This window comes from Coenobita brevimanus, chromosome 10 (genome assembly GCF_032717465.1).
Source record: "Coenobita brevimanus isolate Jiangsu-jjx chromosome 10, ASM3271746v2, whole genome shotgun sequence".
In the NCBI taxonomy this organism is placed as follows: Eukaryota; Metazoa; Arthropoda; class Malacostraca; order Decapoda; family Coenobitidae; genus Coenobita; species Coenobita brevimanus.
The window spans coordinates 7,428,094-7,447,942 of record NC_136963.1 but is presented as its reverse complement, the minus strand read 5'-3'; the positions used below and the strand labels follow the sequence as shown (position 1 = coordinate 7,447,942).

Below are 19,849 nucleotides of genomic sequence, written 5' to 3'. Positions count from 1 at the left end.
ATTTATACTGTATACTACCACTACTACTACTATTACTACTACTACCACTACTACCACATTCAAACACACTAAAAAAAGCGCATTCATATCCAACACTACCACACTCACTACCACTACTACTACCAGAACCACCACCACACTCACTGCCACTACCACCACAATTACTACCACAGCCACCACACTGAGGACGTACAGTGGTAGTTTCAACAGTGCGTGTTCGGGATGAGATGGACTGAGAGGACACGACCACCCCCTCACCACCAACGTTGTCGTCTGGAGCTTCGACCACCGAGAGCTGATAGACAGACAGAATAGATAGAGTTAGACTGGCATACACTGATAGATAACTGATAGATAGATAGATAGATAATTGATAGATAGATAGATAGATAATTGATAGATAGATAGATAGATAATTGATAGATAGATAGATAATACTGCTTCCTATGATCTCCAGTCTTTCAAACGCAGTGTGTCCAGGCATCTCGAAATGATCGGATCTTGAATTTGGCTCTCTTTTGTATTGTATAATAGGTCAACTCTGGAACTGTCTCCCTCTGTCTGTATTTCCTGCTGCCTATGATCTCCAGTCTTTCAAACGCAGTGTGTCCAGGCATCTCAAAATGATCGGATCTTGAATTTGGCTCTCTTTTGTATTGTATAATAGGTCAACTCTGGAACTGTCTCCCTCTGTCTGTATTTCCTGCTGCCTATGATCTCCAGTCTTTCAAACGCAGTGTGTCCAGGCATCTCAAAATGATCGGATCTTGAATTTGGCTCTCTTTTGTATTGTATAATAGGTCAACTCTGGAACTGTCTCCCTCTGTCTGTATTTCCTGCTTCCTATGATCTCCAGTCTTTCAAACGCAGTGTGTCCAGGCATCTCAAAATGATCGGATCTTGAATTTGGCTCTCTTTTGTATTGTATAATAGGTCAACTCTGGAACTGTCTCCCTCTGTCTGTATTTCCTGCTTCCTATGATCTCCAGTCTTTCAAACGCAGTGTGTCCAGGCATCTCAAAATGATCGGATCTTGAATTTGGCTCTCTCTTGTATTTTGTTTTTCTCTTGGAAGGAGCAGTTTTGCGGGCTCATGGCCTTTGGTTCCTTCTTCCTCGCATAAAAAAAAAAATAACACTGACAGTCATCATCATCAGTGTTATCGATCTATCTATCTATCTATCTGCGACACATCTCATTTAGGAACATCCCGTAAAACCCGATATCTCACATGAGCAATATTTTCAACAACGCACCACAAACACTCTATAGTCGCGGCGCACGACTCTGAGGTTGTCATTATCGTACCCTGGCAACGTACCATTCAAAAGCGCGTCTGATTTTGTATCATATTATACATCTATCTATCTATCTATTGCCAGACACCTCAATCCTGTTTGGGGTGGCCACAAACAAATCGCCTCCAAGTTGCCCTGTCCCCTGTCATTTCACTGCCCTGCTCCCAACTCACACACCCCCTCTCTCATATACCTCTCCATCCCATCCCTCCATCTCATCCTCGGCCTCCCCCTCCCTCTTCCCCCATCCACCTCACTCACATACACTCTCTTCGTCAGTCTTTCACCCTCCATCCTCTCCATCCCATCCCTCCATCTCATCCTCGGCCTCCCCCTCCCTCTTCCCCCCTCCACCTCACTCACATACACTCTCTTCGTCAGTCTCTCACCCTCCATCCTCTCCACATGGCCAAACCACCTCAGTGTGTTCCTCATAACGCTTCCTATCACATCCACATCCACACCACAACGCTCCTTTACATATACTCTCCTCGTCAGTCTTTCACCCTCCATCCTCTCCACATTGCCAAACCACCTCAGTGTGTTCCTCATAACGCTTCCTATCACATCCACATCCACACCACAACGCTCCTTTACATACACTCTCCTTGTCAGTCTTTCACCCTCCATCCTCTCCACATGGCCAAACCACCTCAGTGTGTTCCTCCTAACGCTTCCTATCACATCCACATCCACACCACAACGCTCCTTTACATACACTCTCCTTGTCAGTCTTTCACCCTCCATCCTCTCCACATGGCCAAACCACCTCAGTGTGTTCCTCATAACGCTTCCTATCACATCCACATCCACACCACAACGCTCCTTTATATCCTCATTCGTCAGCCTGTCTCTCCATGTGACTCCACAGGCTCCTCTCAATCATAGTTGTCACATACACTCTCCTAGTTAGTCTCTCACACTCTCCATCCTCTCCACATGGCCAAACCACCTCAGTGTGTTCCTCCTAACGCTTCCTATCACATCCACATCCACACCACAACGCTCCTTTATATCCTCATTCGTCAGCCTGTCTCTCCATGTGACTCCACAGGCTCCTCTCAATCATAGTTGTCACATACACTCTCCTAGTTAGTCTCTCACACTCTCCATCCTCTCCACATGGCCAAACCACCTCAGTGTGTTCCTCATAACGCTTCCTATCACATCCACATCCACACCACAATGCTCCTTTATATCCAATCAGTTATTATTCTCTGAGATCACCTGGGGTAAAAAACTGGAACTATTGTGACCATTGTGATGTTAGCCAATTTGACAAGTTCTTCCTGATCAAAACTGACCTTGGGCAAGTCTACGGTGTTCTAGTTATTATTATTATTATTATTATTATTACCAAGATCATTATCATCATCATCATTACTGTCAAGATCATCATCATCATCATCACCAAGGTCATCCACCACCCTATTAGAAATGGTACCAAATATTAGGATTTGTGTGTGTGTGTGTGTGTGTGTGTGTGTGTGTGTGTGTGTGTGTGTGTGTGTGTGTGTGTAAAAAATGCATAACATGAATCAAAATGCAAATTAACTCAAAATAATGCACATGACAATTCATAATGCACATATACTAAAAAAATAATAACCTAAATAATGCATACAACAACTCAAAATGCATAAGGTAATTTTAAAACATGCTCAGGATGCAAGTCAGACTGCAGGGTTAATTTGACTAGTAACCAAGGAGACTCATTCCTACCCATAACCCCTTTCAGCTCATTTGATTTGACTAATAACCAAGGAGACTCATTCCTATCCATAACCCCTTTCAGCTCAGTTGATTTGACTAGTAACCAAGGAGACTCATTCCTATCCATAACCCCTTTCAGCTCAGTTGATTTGACTAGTAACCAAGGAGACTCATTCCTATCCATAACCCCTTTCAGCTCAGGTGATGGCCAGGTGTAGTCAGATTGGAGGCTTGATTTGACTAGTAACCAAGGAGACTCATTCCTATCCATAACCCCTTTCAGCTCAGTTGATTTGACTAGTAACCAAGGAGACTCATTCCTATCCAAAACCCCTTTCAGCTCAGTTGATTTGACTAATAACCAAGGAGATTCATTCCAGGTCAACTCTGGAACTGTCTCCCTCTGTCTGTACTCACTATGATCTCCAGTCTTTCAAAAGCAGTGTGTCCAGGCATCTCAAAATGATCGGATCTTGAATTTGGCTCTCTCTCTCTCTCTCTCTCTCTCTCTTTTATTTTTTTTTTTTAAGGAATGGTTTGTGGGCTCCTGGCCTTTGGTTCCTTCTTCCTTGCATAAAAAAAAATTAGTAACCAAGGAGACTCATTCCTGCCACAATTACCACCATTACTACAACTACAAGTACCACCATTCCTACCACAAGTACCACCATCCCTACAACTACCAACATTACCACAACTACCACCATTCCTACCACAACTACCAACATTACCACAACTACCAACATTCCTACCACAACTACCACCATTCCTACCACAACTACCAACATTCCTACCACAACTACCAACATTCCTACCACAACTACCACCATGTCTACCACAACTGCTACCATTCCTACCACAACTACCACCATTCCTACCACAACTACCACCACTCCTACCACAACTACCACCATTCCTACCACAACTACCAACATGTCTACCACAACTACCAACATTCCTACCACAACTACCAACATTCCTACCACAACTACCAACATTCCTACCACAACTACCAACATTCCTACCACAACTGCTATCATTCCTACCACAACTGCTATCATTCCTACCACAACTGCTACCATTCCTACCACAACTACCACCATGTCTACAACTACCACCATTCCTACCACAACTACCAACATTCCTACCACAACTACCACCAGTACTACAACTACAAGTACCACCATTCCTACCACAACTACCACCATTCCTACCACAACTACCAACATTCCTACCAAACTACCTTTGGTGTGTTGCTACCATGTGGACCAAACACCTGTGCTTCTGTTGGTACTATCCCAGCCTGTAAAAGAAAATCATTATTATTATTATTATTATTATTATTATCATCACAATAGTTGTCATCTTTATTACTATTATCATCATCATCATCACCATTGTCATAGTCATTAAAACTGTCTTCTTCATCATTAACATCATCATCAGCACCACCGTCATCATCATCATCATCACATACTGGGTAACACACACACACACACACACACACACACACACACACACACACACACACAATGCTATACTGTACTGAGATACACATTCTCTCTCTCTCGCTCTCTCTCTTGCTCCTTGACTGGTAGATAAATACTGGATGACTGGTAGATAAATGCTGTAAGACTGGTAGATCGAAGTAGATAAATGCTGTAAAACTGGTAGATCGAAGTAGTTAAATGCTGCAAGACTGGTAGATAAAAGTAGATAGATGCTGTGAATGGTAGATAAATGCTGTAAAACTGGTAGATAAAAGTATATATGCTGTAAGACTGGTAGATAAAAGTAGATAGATGCTGTGACTGGTAGACAGATGCTGAAAAATTGGTAGATAAATCCTATGTGGTAGATAAATGCTGTAAGACTGGTAGATAAAAGTAGATAAATGCTGTAACACTGATAGATAAATGGCCTAAGACAGGTAGATTAATCAAGGTGTCAAACGCAGTCAAATTAGTAAACAGATAGACATGGTAAAATTCGTAAACAAACACAGGTGTCGGCTGCCGCGGGACTCACCTCAGTGTCTAGCGGGTCAATGGAGGTCCCGGAGTCGCTGCTGGAGGTGGATATGGTGCGAGGGCGGCCATATGGCGGCTGGGGGGGTGGGGCACTAGCCTAGGGTGGGCATGGCAGCGGTTAATAAACAAAAATCAACGCAAGAAGGCAGCACAAGGAGCAAAGAGAAATTATACTGCTTGACATGCTGACGAGGGGTAATTCAATAGCTTAGACAAGGCATATGCATCGTTAAGGCAGACACAAGTAAACTCTCAATTATCCATCGTTGCAATATCCGGCAGTTGGCTTGGCTCTATCGACCCCTACGCACCAGCTGACGCGTACAGCTGTCAGGATTTTGGGCGCGGGGCAATGCCGGTTGACGTGTACAGGAGCAAGCATCTTCCTGTCACCTTTTGAACTTAACTTATCCTTACTCATCAACGGGACCACCTGGAGACGTGGCGATACCTTCATTTAAAAGAGGAAGAGTTGGTGAGCCTTACGTATCTTCAATTTTTTCTCCAGCTGTTATAGTTGGGCAGATATTAGGGTTTGAAGTAAGGGCATTTTTTTCCAGACTCACAAAATCCCCACTAGGGAGGAGTGTGCGACATATGAAAACCCCCCAGCGTGTCGGGGTTAAAGCATTATCTTTGTGAATTTATGCAATATCTGGTGCCGAAACAGGATGTAACTGGTGGTCCTATGCAATGTCAAGTACTGAGGCGTATCAAGTATTAAGCCACGTCATCAGCCTCTTAATCGGTAGCCTACCAGCGCTGTATTAATATACTGAGTCCTTTACAGGTGGCTTTACATTGAGTGACAAGCCAAATGGTTTCCTGTAAGCCAAGAAACCACTTACAACGCTGGGTGGTAACCATATAACCAAACCATACGTGCTGCCTACGTGTCAACAAGTGGGTTGGTGGAGGGTTAGTGCCCCTCCCTGTAAAACAAGTAACTCAGAGTCAGGTGGCCACCCCTTACAGGATTATGGCGTCTGGCAATAGATAGATAGATAGATAGATCATTACTGTGTTGTATTTTATGCTTAGTTAACTAGCACTGTACTATACTCTATTACTGTACTATATCATTACTCTATTACTGTACTATATCATTATTGTATTTTATGATGTGCTTTCATCTTGTACTCATGGTAAAGGTTTTAGGATAGAGGGTTGAGATGGATAGTAACACAATATCCGGTGTTTTGCTTTAACCGGCGTAGGGATGGTTGAATTACAACACCCTATGTCGAGCCAATGGGGGGTACTATGCAATATCCGGCATTTTGCTTTAACCGGCGTAGGGATGGATGAATTACAACGCCTTATGTTGAGCCAATGGGGGGTACTATGCAATATCCGGCGTTTTGCTTTAACCGGCGTAGGGATGGCTGAATTACAACAGATAATTGAGAGTTTACTGCATTATAAACTAGCTATAAATTCATACTGCAGTAATAATCATAAGATAGGCTGGGTTGTGAATATATGCAACATGCCTCTCACTCCAACGAGGTCGTTTTCTAGCATACACAGATGTCTAATAATAATAATGATAATAAATAAATACACAGATAAATAATAATAATAATAATAATAATGTGGCATGTTTAAGCCTTTCATTATAACGGATCTCTGCTAGTCTCAATCTGGTGTTAATATTATTAAACATAAATATATTTTTTAAACACATACTTGCAACATAGAACATGGGATGATGGGAACTACTGGGGCCATGCTACATATATGAGAAAGAGAGAGAGAGAGAAAGAGAGAGAGAGAGAGAGAGAGTACAGGTAACTCGCACGGAACACGATCTCACGGAACGCGCTCGCAATTATACACGGTAAGGGCTGGGATACATATAAGACAACGTAAGATTAAAAAACCATTATGAAAACTACAAATTAACGCAGGAGAGGCCTTTGAAAGATCAAATCCTCGAACGTCACCGCAGCGTGCGGTTTGTTTTGATTACGTGACGATCTATGCGGGAAATTATTCAGTGAGTGAGACATTCCCGAGTACAGTAGCACAGTATTGGTAAGTTAAATATTTACAGTACTGTACTGTTCTGGTAAGTTTATGTGCAACTTAAAGTACTATTAAATAACGTTAAAGCAAGAAATAAAGTCTTATATCCAGTTTACCTGATAGGCGTCAGAATATTGCCTTTTTTATTTGTTCGTTTTTTCCACAGTGCTGTTCAGTATTTGTAAGTTAAATATTTACTGTTCTCGTATGTACTGTACTTGTAAGCACTTAAATAAAGTTAAATCATTAAATAAAGCCTTGTAACCAGATAACCCGAATTATATGATTACCCATGATCGGCGTCGGAATATTGCCTTTTTTGTTTGTTTGTTAAACTCTTACTGTACTGCTTTTCTACAGTACTGTATTTGTAAGTTAAATATTTACTGTTCTGGTATGTACTTTTAAGCAATTAAAGCATTAAATAAAGCCTTGTAACCAGTTAACCTGATTTATATGATTACCCATGATCGGCGTCGAAATATTGCCTTTTTTTTGTTTGTTCGTTAAAGACTTATAATAAGAGAAAAATACATTTTTGTCTTGGTATCTTTACCTATTTGCTCAGGTTTGCTGTAATGGTTTGCAACTTGTAGAAAACTGTGAAAACTTTCGGGAAGTGAACGAAAATCTGGGACATGACCTTGACTTCACCGTCTCATGTATGATGTATCATCTGTCAGTTCACCACCGGCTATCGCGATGAGTGGATGTCCGATTTTTTCGCCCGTGGCCATGCCTAACCACACATAGTAACACCCATTATCTCGACCCAGACAGAAAATACAACCTTTTTCCTCCCTTGCAAAACACAAACAACCACCCTGTTTACGAGACAGCAATATATGTTGCGAAAATAACAAGGTAAAATGATAAAGATGAACGTAAAATGATTGAGAAAGATGAACATGTTATGACGGAAGAAATACGTTTTCCCCGTCTGTAAATGTATTTATTTCTGCTTTGTATCTGTATTCGTAATAATTAGACTTATTGTTAGTTCTGAAACTGCATTACGATTCTATTTTTAGCCATTCTCGTGGTGTGGGAGCTGGAAGTTGTGACACAACTTCCTTATTGCTAATCGGACTGACCCTCCATTTTATTCTCCCGTGGCAGAGTCTAGCCTTGGAGGACGTGCAGTTTTCTCATTTAGGACTGAAAATTCAACTCTTTCGCTCCCTTTTCCAAGCATGGGCACAACGATAACGTAAAAAATAACTCGAAACTACCATAAACATATAGCAAAAAGGTGAAAATGTATTCACAACATTTTTTTTTTTTTCCAGCCATTCCTAACAGATAATGTACTGAAATCATTCGATATCACAGTACTGCATTTCTAAGTTAAATATGTACTGTTCTGGTATGTACTTGTAAGTTAAAGCACTGGTACCAGTTAACCTGATTTATTACCTATGATCGGCGTCGGAATGTTTCCTTGTGTTTACGTACAGTATTTGTGTGTTGAAGTTTTGCTCTGGAGTACTGTATTTGTGAGTTATAACATTAAATAAACCTTCTAACCACATAAAGTGCTTTCTAGTGACAGATAACAGCAAAACAACACATTTGGGGGGTCTAGGGAGCAAAATACGGAGTAGTTTAAATATACGCGATTTCGCACCTAACACGGCACGGTAGGAACGAAACCCTCGTGTTCCGTGCGAGTTACCTGTACTTAATTTGGCTCATAAGCGAACACTGATAGGCAAAATTATTCAAATAAGAGAGAGAGAGAGAGCAAGAGAGAATGCTACCTTATACAACTAAAGAAAATGGGATCAGCATTAAGGGGGGTCTAAAATACTTACCTAATTGCAGTCTTCATTTATCTATTTATCCATCTATCTATCTATCTATATCTATTTATTTACCTATCTATTCCTATCTACTTATCAACATCTATCTATCTATCAATCTACCTATATATCTATTTTTTTTTTTTTTTACATAATTTCTATACTCCGTTCACTCTAAGTTGGCTTTCATTTTCACCCTTATTTTCTCTCTCTATTTTTTTCTTTAATTTTTCAGCCTACTCTCTTTATTTTCTCTCTCTACTCTCTCTTTCTCTCTCTACTTTCTCTTTCTCTCTCTACTTCCTCACTTTCTCTCTCTACTCTCTCACTTTCTCTCTCTACTTTCTCTCTTTCTCTCTCTACTTTCCCCCTTTCTCTCTCTACTTCCTCTCTTTCTCTCTCTACTTCCTCTCTTTCTCTCTCTACTTTCTCTCTTTCTCTCTCTACTTTCTCTCTCTACTTTCTCACTTTCTCTCTCTACTTTCTCTCTCTACTTTCTCACTTTCTCTCTCTACTTTCCCCCTTTCTCTCTCTACTTCCTCTCTTTCTCTCTCTACTTCCTCTCTTTCTCTCTCTACTTTCTCACTTTCTCTCTCTACTTCCTCTCTTTCTCTCTCTACTTTCTCACTTTCTCTCTCTACTTTCTCTCTTTCTCTCTCTACCTCCTCTCTCAACTTTCTCTCTTTACCTTCTCCTATCTCTATCTATCTATCTATCTATCTACCTTCCCTTTTCTCTCTACTTTCTTTCTCTACCTTCTCTCCTCTCTCTCTCTCTCTCCCAAACATCTTTTCCTAAGTGATTTATTTTGTTTATTACACCTTACTGTCCTCTTCTGTGTTACATAAATCCTTCCAGTATCACCATACTCTGCATAAAGCTCCCTAACACCTTTTCCTAAGTGATTTATTTTGTTTATTACACCTTACTGTCCTCTTCTGTGTTACATAAATCCTTCCAGTATCACCATACTCTGCATAAAGCTCCCTAACACCTTTTCCTAAGTGATTTATTTTGTTTATTACACCTTACTGTCCTCTTCTGTGTTACATAAATCCTTCCAATATCACCATACTCTGCATAAAGCTCCCTAATACCTTTTCCTAAGTGATTTATTTTGTTTATTACACCTTACTGTCCTCTTCTGTGTTACATAAATCCTTCCAATATCACCATACTCTGCATAAAGCTCCCTAACACCTTTTCCTAAGTGATTTAGTTTGTTTATTACACTTTACTGTCCTCTTCTGTGCTACATAAATCCTTCCAATATCACCATACTCTGCATAAATAACATACAGAAGGATATTACCCAGCCATATCCAAAAATAAATCACTAAGGAGGAGGTGTTAGAGAGCTTCCTTAACAAGCATACAGTCCAAGTCCTTCAGCTCCCTATCACCTCTTCCTGAGTGATTTATTTTGCTTATTTCCTCTGTTAAGTAAATTCTTCCAATATCACCGTATTCTGCATAAACAACATACACAAGGCTAGGACCCAGAATAAATCACTACAGGACAGGTGTTAGGGGGGCGTCCTTACCTCAGGGGCGATGGAGGTGGTCTGCTTCTTAACCTCCTGCGTAACGACCGTCTGTTCCTGTGTCGTTCCTGTTGTTTTTGTCGTTGCGGTAAAAGTCTTCTCCTGCAGCTGTGGATTTGTAAGTAGCGGTGTAAGTAAGTAGGAAAAAGTCTTCCCCTGCAGCAGTGGATTTGTAAGTAGGAAGGTAGGTTAGGTAGGTGGGTTAAGTAGGTTGACCTGTAAGTAGAGAGGGTATGGGTGGTTGGTACAGTCAGGGAAAGTTCCACATGACCCGCTGTTCGAGGCAGCAGCCAGACCTCACGTGCCTGGCAACAGTGAGTGAGAGGAAGGGTGGCCGTTTGGAGATTTGCTCACGTCACAGTGTCAGTAGCCAACGGAAAAGCGTCTGACGTATTCTATCTATCTATCTATCTATTGCCAGACGCCTCAATCCCGTTTGGGGTGGCCACAAACAAATCGCCTCCAAGTCGCCCTGTCCCCCGCCATTTCACTGCCCTGCTCCCAACTCACACACCCCTCTCTCATATACCTCTCCACCCCATCCCTCCATCTTATCCTCAGCCTCCCCCTCCCTCTTCCCCCCTCCACCTCACTCACATACACTCTCTTCGTCAGTCTTTCACCCTCCATCCTCTCCACATGGCCAAACACACTGACGTATTCTCAAAGTGCAAAAGCGATGCTGATGACTAGCTGGCCGTGACCCAAGAACGGATCATCACCAATGGCTAGTAGCTCTCAGGGATGAACAGTCGGTCTATGACATGCTGGGCACTCCATGCGAGCGACTGCCCTCGAGGTAAGAGTTTCGATCCCTTGACAAAGTGGATCAAGAGATGGGCCGCGACTCTTAACCTCCACAGCATAGGTGTGTGTTGACGAATCGTTATTTGACATAAATGAGGATTCTTCTTCATTTTTAAAGGCTCCAACATGCTTGCATCCATTGGCCTTGGTCACCTAATGGCGGCTCTCCACGCTGCACGATCCATTGCAGCCTCCCTGTTCAGTCCCTTAACCCTGAGGTCACACTTAATGACCTCGTCCCATGTCTTTCTCGGTCTACCCCTCATAACCCCACCCCCAATATTAACACTTCTCACCTTCCTCACCCAATTATCATCCCCCATCCTCTCCACATGTCCAAACCACCTCAATCATATATATATAATACAGCAGCTTTGTTTTCAAGTCAGCACAGAAGATAAATATGTTATAGCGTTATGAATATATTGGGTGGTAGGTGGTGGAAACAATCATCCACTCACTTGATGTAGTGCCGCCTACTTCCTTAGCCTTTATCATTCTTTTTCTGTGCCTGTCGTCCTCTCTTCCTATTTCTCCCATCTTTCCTGTCACTTCTTATTGCTTTTCTTTCCTTTACAGGTGGCTTTACATTGAGTGACAAGCCAAATGGTTTCCTGTAAGCCAAGAAACCATTTACAACGCTGGGTGGTAACCATATAACCAAACCATACGTGCTGCCTACGTGTCAGCAAGTGGGTTGGTGGAGGGTTAGTGCCCCTCCCCGTAAAACAAGTAACTCAAAGTCAAATGGCCACCCCTTACGGGATTATGGCGTCTGGCGATAGATAGATAGTTATGAATATCTCGTGGGGAAACGTCTCATGTTGAAATCGAGATGGAATGAACGTACTCAAACCCCTGTCTGAACCCGGCAAGCTTTCATAACTTTCCGGAAAACACTACAGGCATCAATGTAACTTTTTCATGCAATGCTAGCGCCATACTGTCACCTATCCTTACAAAATCAATTCAACCGCACCGCCCTAGTCATTCACTGCACACCCACACGTGATTCCCGCCCACCCACCTCTGCCACCACCCTCCGCCTCCCCCAGTTACCACACACATGAGGTCCGGCTGCCGCGTCACACTCACCTGCCTCACACGGTGCTTTGGGAGGTGCGTGATGTGGAACGTTCCCTGACTATATGTGAGAAGAATGGAAGGTATGTATGAATTTATGTAGGTAGGTAGGTAGGTAGATATGTAAGAATTTATATAGGTAGGTACGCAGGTAAGTAGATACGTAAGAATTTATATAGGTAGGTAGGTAGGAAGACAGAGGTGGGTAGACAGATATATATGCATGAATTGACTCAAAAAAAATCCTTAATGCAATAGGAAAAACAAGAAAATCAGTTCAAAAACAAATTCGTTGCCTACAAACACACAAACAAACAAACACACGCAAACAGAACTTGACTAAATCTAACATAAGCAAACAAACAAACAAACAAACAAAAGATGCATGCGTGTCACCATCATCATCATCATCATCATCATCATCATCACCACCATCATCAATATTTTCATTATTATGCTTATCACTTTTATCATCATCATCATCATCATCACCATCATCACCATCATCACCATCATCACCACCATCATCACCATCATCATCATCATCACCATCATCACCATCATCACCACCATCATCACCACCATCATCATCATCATCACCATCATCACCACCATCATCATCATCATCATCATCATCACCATCATCACCATCATCATCACCATCATCATCATCATCACCATCATCATCACCACCACCACCATCACCATCATCATCATCATCATCATCACCACCATCATCATCATCATCATCATCATCACCACCACCACCACTATCATCATCATCACCATCATCATTATTATCATCATCATCACCATCATCATCACTATCATCACCACCATCATCATCATCATCACCATCATCATCATTATCATCATCACAAGGCTAAATAATTCCAAATGCTAAGCTCACACAAAATGAGAGAGAGAGAGAGAAAGAGAGAAAGAGAGAGAGAGAGAGAGAGAGAGAGATTAACACCTTACAAAATAACCTGTAATTAAAACAAAAACAAAAAGAAACAAGAAGAAGAAGAGTTACCAAAGGATGACTCAGCATAGAAAATAAACGGCTCAGAAAGGCTTATAATATTTTTGAATGGATATATGTGCAAGGAGAGGCAGACCGAGGGTGAGGCAGAGGAGGAGAGGCAGACCGAGGATGAGGTGGAGGAGGAGAGGGAGACCGAGGATGAGCTGGTGGAGTGAGGGAGTTGTGAGTTAGAGAGAGAGCAGCCCGATGGTGGTGGAAAGGGTGACACCAAGAGAGAGAGAGAGAGAGAGAGAGAGGAGGACCACACAGGGAGAAAGACAGGCCAAGAGCTCGGATAGACAGGTAAACAGGGGGTCCGATAGATAGACAGACGCCCCCCTGATAGATAAACGGATAGACAGACGCCCCCTGATAGATAAACGGATAGATAGACGCCCCCCTGATAGATCAACGGATAGATAGACACCCCCTGATAGATCAACAGATAGATAGACACCCCCTGATAGATAAACGGATAGACAGACACCCCCCTGATAGATCAACAGATAGATAGACACCCCCTGATAGATAAACGGATAGACAGACACCCCCTGATAGATTAACGGATAGACAGACAACCCCTGATAGATAAACGGATAGACGGACACCCCCCCTGATAGATAAATGGATAGATAGGGCTCACCTGCTGCGTCTGGTGCCTGGTATTGGGGTCGTGTTTGGTCTGGGCGGTAATTGTGGTCACTGTTGTGGCGGTGACGTGCGGTACCTCCCCTGATGTGGTGGTCTCGGCGCCCTCCCCCTGTTTAAACGAGACCCCAAGGTAGGTAGGTAGGTAGGTAGGTGGGTAGGTAGGTAGGTTGGTAGGTAGGTTGGTAGGTAGGTAGGTGGGTAGGTGAGTGGGTGGGTGGGGCTGGGTAGGGTTAGGATTGGAGAAAGGTATGGTTGAATAAGGCTGGGTAAGTAGGTTGGTAGGTAGGTAGGTAGGTAGGTAGGTGGGTAGGTGGGTAGGTGGGTGGGATTGGGTAGGGTTAGGATTGGAGAAAGGTATGGTTGAATAGGGTTGGGTAAGTAGGTTGGTAGGTAGGTGGGTAGGTAGGTAGGTAGGTTGGTTGGTAGGTAGGTAGGTAGGTAGGTAGGTAGGTAGGTAGGTAGGTAGGTAAGTGGGGTTGGGTAGGGTTAGGAATGGAGAAAGGTATGATTGAATAGGGTGGAAGGGTGGTTGGTTGGTAGGTAGGTAGGTAGGTAGGTAGGTAGGTAGGCACGTAGGTAGATATATAACTAAATCTACCCAATCAGGCAGTATATACAGGCAAATAATATACTTTATAATGAAGCAAGAAATCATATATGTCACATTAACTTCTAACATGCAAAAGCCATGCACAGCGAAGAAACGAGGGAGGGAGGGGAGGGAAGGAGGGAGGGAGGGGAGGGAAGGAAGGAGGGAAGGAGGAAGGAGGGAAGGAGGGAGGGAGGAAGGAGGGAAGGAGGAAGGAGAGAGGGAGGGAGAGAGGATAGAATGGAAGGTGGTAGGGAGATATGCAGGTGGGTAGGTAAAGCAGAAGGGATGGAAGGAAGGAAGGAAGGAAGGAAGGAAGGAAGGGAGGAGGAGGAGGAGGAGGAGGAGGAGGAGGAGGAGGAGGAGGAGGAGGAGGATGGGAGGAAGGAAGGAGGAAGGACACAAAGGCAAATAAATACACAGAGATTTAAAAACCATCACAGAAAATGGGCATCGCACAGAGAACAAGGCAGAGGTGTAAAGCAGACCGCTAAGGCATAGAGCAGACCACTGAGGCATAAAGCAGACTGCAGGAGTAAAGACCAGACCGCAGAGGTAAAGGAGAGACCACAGAGGTAAGAGGCAGACCGCACAGACCCAGCGAAGGAGAGACCCATTGTAGAAGCGTACAGAAAATTTCGTTTGTTTCCCGGACCTTCATTGTTTCCGCAGTCAGCTCCACCTGGCCGGTCGAGAGGTCTTCCACGCGGCTGACCAGATCCTCCTTGACCGCTCCTGACGGGTCCTGAACATAGGTCTTCTTGGTGGTGGTCTTGACGATCTTTGGGGCGGTTTGGTCCGCGTCGTTCTGTCCAGATGAGAGTGCCTGGGCGAGGGTGGGACTCAGGGCGGGGTTAACGACTGTTGAGGCATCGGAACGATCCAGGTCCCGGTCTGATGTCTGTCCTGGTGACTTCTGACCGGCTAAGGACGGACTCAAGGCCGGGTTTACGACCGTTGAGGCATTTGACCGATCCAAGTCAACGTCGATGTCTCTGGGTTCCGTCCCTAGGCGTGTTTCGGCCACCACGCTTTCATCTGAGGAATCGTCTGAGGAGGAGGAGGACGAGGAGGAGCTGGAGGACTCGCTTGAGGACGACTCGGCTTTCGTCTCGGCCTTCTTGCCGCCGAACAGACCAAATCGCTTCTTCTTCTTCTTGGCCTTCTCTTTCTCGGCCTCCTTCTTCTTCTTCTCCTTCTCACTCTCGCTCTTCGCCTTCCCTTTGTCTTTCTTCTTGTCACTCGCTCCCTTTTCTTTCTCCTTCCCTTTATCCTTCTTCTCTTTCTCCTTATCCTTCTTCTTCTTCTTGTCTTTCTTGTCTTTCCCCTTCTTCCCAAAGCCGGCCAGGATCCCGGTCGAATCAGCGGACGTATTGAGTCGAGAATCATCCACCGAGGTATCAACGGCGCTGCTCTCTAGGGTCGTATCTCCTGAATCGCCGGTCTTCTGTTTCTTAGCGCCTGGGGAACCGGAGTGCTCTGTTTTGTGTTTCTTACTCAAGGGGTCTAAGTCCGAACTGGGTGACCCTAACACCGTGGCACCACCTGAAGGCCCCCTGTCTGCACCACCTGTAGTCCCACCGTCTGCACCACCTGAAGGTCCCCTCTCTGAGCCAGGGGATCCTAAAGTCGGTGCCCCACTCCTTCTCTGGGCACTTTCGGCCAAGATGTTCTCCTCCCCTGGGGCGTAGTTGAATGCTTGGGCCTGGCCTCGCTTCCTCTCGCCCCCCTGTGGACTCAAATCGCCCTGACCCGACCTGGCCTGGCCCTTGTCGTACGAGAAGCCGTGGCCCTGTGGCGAGTAGGGGCGACGGGGCTCCGATTCCAGCTCCTCGTAGGAATACTGTCGGGTGAATGGAGGCGAACTCCCCCCACCAGATCTCTCCTTCTCTCCTCCGTATCTCTCCTTCTCTCCTCCGTATCTGTCCTTCTCTCCGCCACGCTCGTTCTCGGGGATGGAGGTATCCTGGAACACCGTCCTTGTGGTTTTTACGAAAGGGTCGCCATCGCCACCGGCCCCGGCGTCGCCATTTTCTCGACTATCCACCGTCTTGTAGCCAGGTGGGGGGGTGGACTTGGGGGGCCCTGGGTGGTCCTACAGCAGGGCAGGGCAGGGCAGGGCAGGGCAGGGCAGGGCGGGGCAAGGAAAAACATAATCCCACATGAATTAAGACAAACCAACATAAAACAAAGGCACTGCAGGGCAAAAAAAAATCATTAACAAAAAACACACAGACTCAAAACCAAAAAATAATTCATGGCAAGGAAGGGCAGGGAAAAATGCAAAAAAAAACACATTATAAAAAAAAAATGGTGCAAAGAAAGACAAAAAAATAATAATAAAATAATAATAATAATAATAATAATAATTTCCAACAGGGCAAGCCAGGGAGGTTTAAAAAATATATATCATTCTTAATACCACAAACTGAGACAGGCTGCAAAAAATACCAGATTAATACCAGCATAGAACCAGACATGACAGGGTATGGTAGGGCAGGGATTGGTATGACTGACAAAATACCACATATAATACCAGCATGACATCACACCAGAGCAGGGCAGGGGCTTACAAAATACCACATAATACCACATAAACCAGGAAAGGTAGGGATTGGTATGACTGACAAAATACCACATATAATACCAACATAACATCACACCAGGGCAGGCCAGGGGTTTACACAATACCACATAATACCACATAGCCAGATGTGACAGGGCAGGGGAAGGGAGGGCAGGTAGTGGTATGAATGACAAAATACCACAATTAATACCACACTGAACACCAGCATCACACCAGGGCACGGAGAGAGAGAGGAAGGGAGGCAATCATAATATTCCACATGCAAAAAAACAAACACGAAGAAAGACCTCAAATCTATCAAACTGTATTGTGTGATTCGTTTTGCTTATCAATGCTCTAATCTGTTTGACTATGCTGGGCTTCTTCATGCTGCTTGATCTCTGGCAGCCTCCCTATTCAGTGTCTTACCCCTGAGGTCACAGAGCGTGATGGGACTGAGAGGATGCCAGAGATCAAGCAGCATGACATTAGGTGACCACTACAACAACAACTATGACAATAACAACTCAAGGTTATTTGAAAATTGAATAAAATTACTTCACACCAGAAATAATAATAATAATAATAATAATAATAATGATAATAATTATAAAAAAAATCCATCCATCCATCCATCCATCACCCAATCCTGTGTTGCCCCATCAGGAGCGTAGGAGGCCGAGGCTAGGCAGTTGGTCCTGACATTTAAGATGAGAGTGACCAGCCTCACTCATCCCTGAGTGGCATTACATGAGCAATAAACCCCAACCACCCCTTGGATATAAACCTTCACCGGCTCAATCCGATTGGAGCGCCTTAATTACCCACTAAACCACCAGGCGCCAAAATTTGGTTATATGGTTACCACCCAGCATAGTAAATGGTTTCCTGGTGTACAGGAAACCATTTGGCTTGTCACTCAATGTAGAGTCACCCACAGGCAGAAGGAAGAGGAAAGAATGAAGGAAAGAAAGACAGAAGAGGGAGTGTAAAGTCACCCACAGGCAGAAGGAAGAGGAAAGAATGAAGGAAAGAAAGACAGAAGAGGGAGTGTAAAGTTACCCACAGGCAGAAGGAAGAGGAAAGAATGAAGGAAAGAAAGACAGAAGAGGGAGTGTAAAGTGACCCACAGGCAGAAGGAAGAGGAAAGAATGAAGGAAAGAAAGACAGAAGAGGGAGTGTAAAGTCACCCACAGGCAGAAGGAAGAGGAAAGAATGAAGGAAAGAAAGACAGAAGAGGGAGTGTAAAGTCACCCACAGGCAGAAGGAAGAGGAAAGAATGAAGTAAAGGAAGAAGGAAGAGGATGGAAGGAATGGAGAGAGGAGAGGAAAGGGCAGACACCTGACAGCAGCACTACATTGAGTGAGTGGATGGTGTGCACCCCAACCTACCACAATAAAAATAATAATAATAATAATGCATCAGCCACATTCAAAAGGGTTAATTTAATAAGAATAAGCCTATACTCCGTTCACCTTAACTTGGCCCAAATTTTCATCCCTTTGCAGCTTATTGCACGTAGCTCACTGGCAGAAAATGACAACGCTATGGCTCCACATCCTTTCCATAGCACTTCTTTGTGACTAGCATCATATTCTAGTGTTAATCTATTGTTATAAAGACAATGCTATGGCTCTACATCCTTTCCATAGCACTTCTTTGTGACTAGCATCATATTCTAGTGTTAATCTATTGTTATAAAGACAATGCTATGGCTCTACATCCTTTCCATAGCACTTCTTTGTGACTAGCATCATATTCTAGTGTTAATCTGTTGTTATAAAGACAATGCTATGGCTCTACATCCTTTCCGGAGCACTTCTTTGTGACTAGCATCATAAAAGACAATGCTATGGCTCTACATCCTTTCCGGAGCACTTCTTTGTGACTAGCATCATAAAACACAATGCTATGGCTCTACATCCTTTCCACAGCACTTCTTTGTGACTAGCATCATATTTCAGGCCAAGTTAGAGTAACAAGAGTATTGTTAATTCCAATATTAACCAAAAAACAGGAAATCGTCAAAATTTTCACTCAAAAAATCCCGAAAAACTCAAATGCACGTCTAGCAAGCTTATTAATAAACGATAATAATAAATAAATTGCTGCCCCGGGATTATGTGAAATGTAATCCCAGTGGACTGCAGGCTGAAGCTGCCTTATCCTTAACTCCAGCATGGTCCTTGAGAGAGAGAGAGAGAGAGAGAGAGAGAGAGAGAGATTATCCTATCCTGCAGCCCATCGTGGCCCTTTTGTGGGATAGGGAGGGAGTTGAGGCACGTTTGTATAACCAGGCAGTGGATCCGACCAGTTATATCAATGCCAACACTTTTTTTTTTATATATATATAATGAATGAAGGAAGGAAAAACAAAGGAAAAAAATAAGTCCATGTGTCAAAAGGCATCCTTCATTCCTAAAATACTTATAACAATTGGATTTAAAATCGAGAGGATGAAATGTTTGTGGGAAGCAACTGCCAGGAAGTGAATTCCAGAGAGTAGTAGTTCTGGGGATAAATGAATTTTGATAAGCAGAGGTTGTGCATTGCTGGGCAGACAGTGTGATAAGCAGAGGTTGTGCATTGTGGGGCAGACAGTGTGATAAGCAGAGGTTGTGCATTGTGGGGGAGACAGTGTGATAAGCAGAGGTTGTGCATTGTGGGGCAGACAGTGTGATAAGCAGAGGTTGTGCATTGCGGGGCAGAC

General features: G+C 43.8%; 1 protein-coding gene across 1 annotated transcript in view; it reads right to left on the bottom strand.

The window, feature by feature from the left end:
- cora (erythrocyte membrane protein band 4.1 like coracle) overlaps nt 1–19,849 on the bottom strand; it is a 65,294-nt gene that overhangs the window by 3,152 nt on the left and 42,293 nt on the right. Inside the window, exons 11-14 of the mRNA XM_080280460.1 lie at nt 15,228–16,667; nt 13,976–14,092; nt 10,416–10,523; nt 194–295 (exon numbers count right to left, since the gene is read on the bottom strand). Coding sequence (XP_080136586.1) covers nt 194–295; nt 10,416–10,523; nt 13,976–14,092; nt 15,228–16,667 — 1,767 coding nt within the window. The remainder of the gene's footprint in view (nt 1–193; nt 296–10,415; nt 10,524–13,975; nt 14,093–15,227; nt 16,668–19,849) is intronic.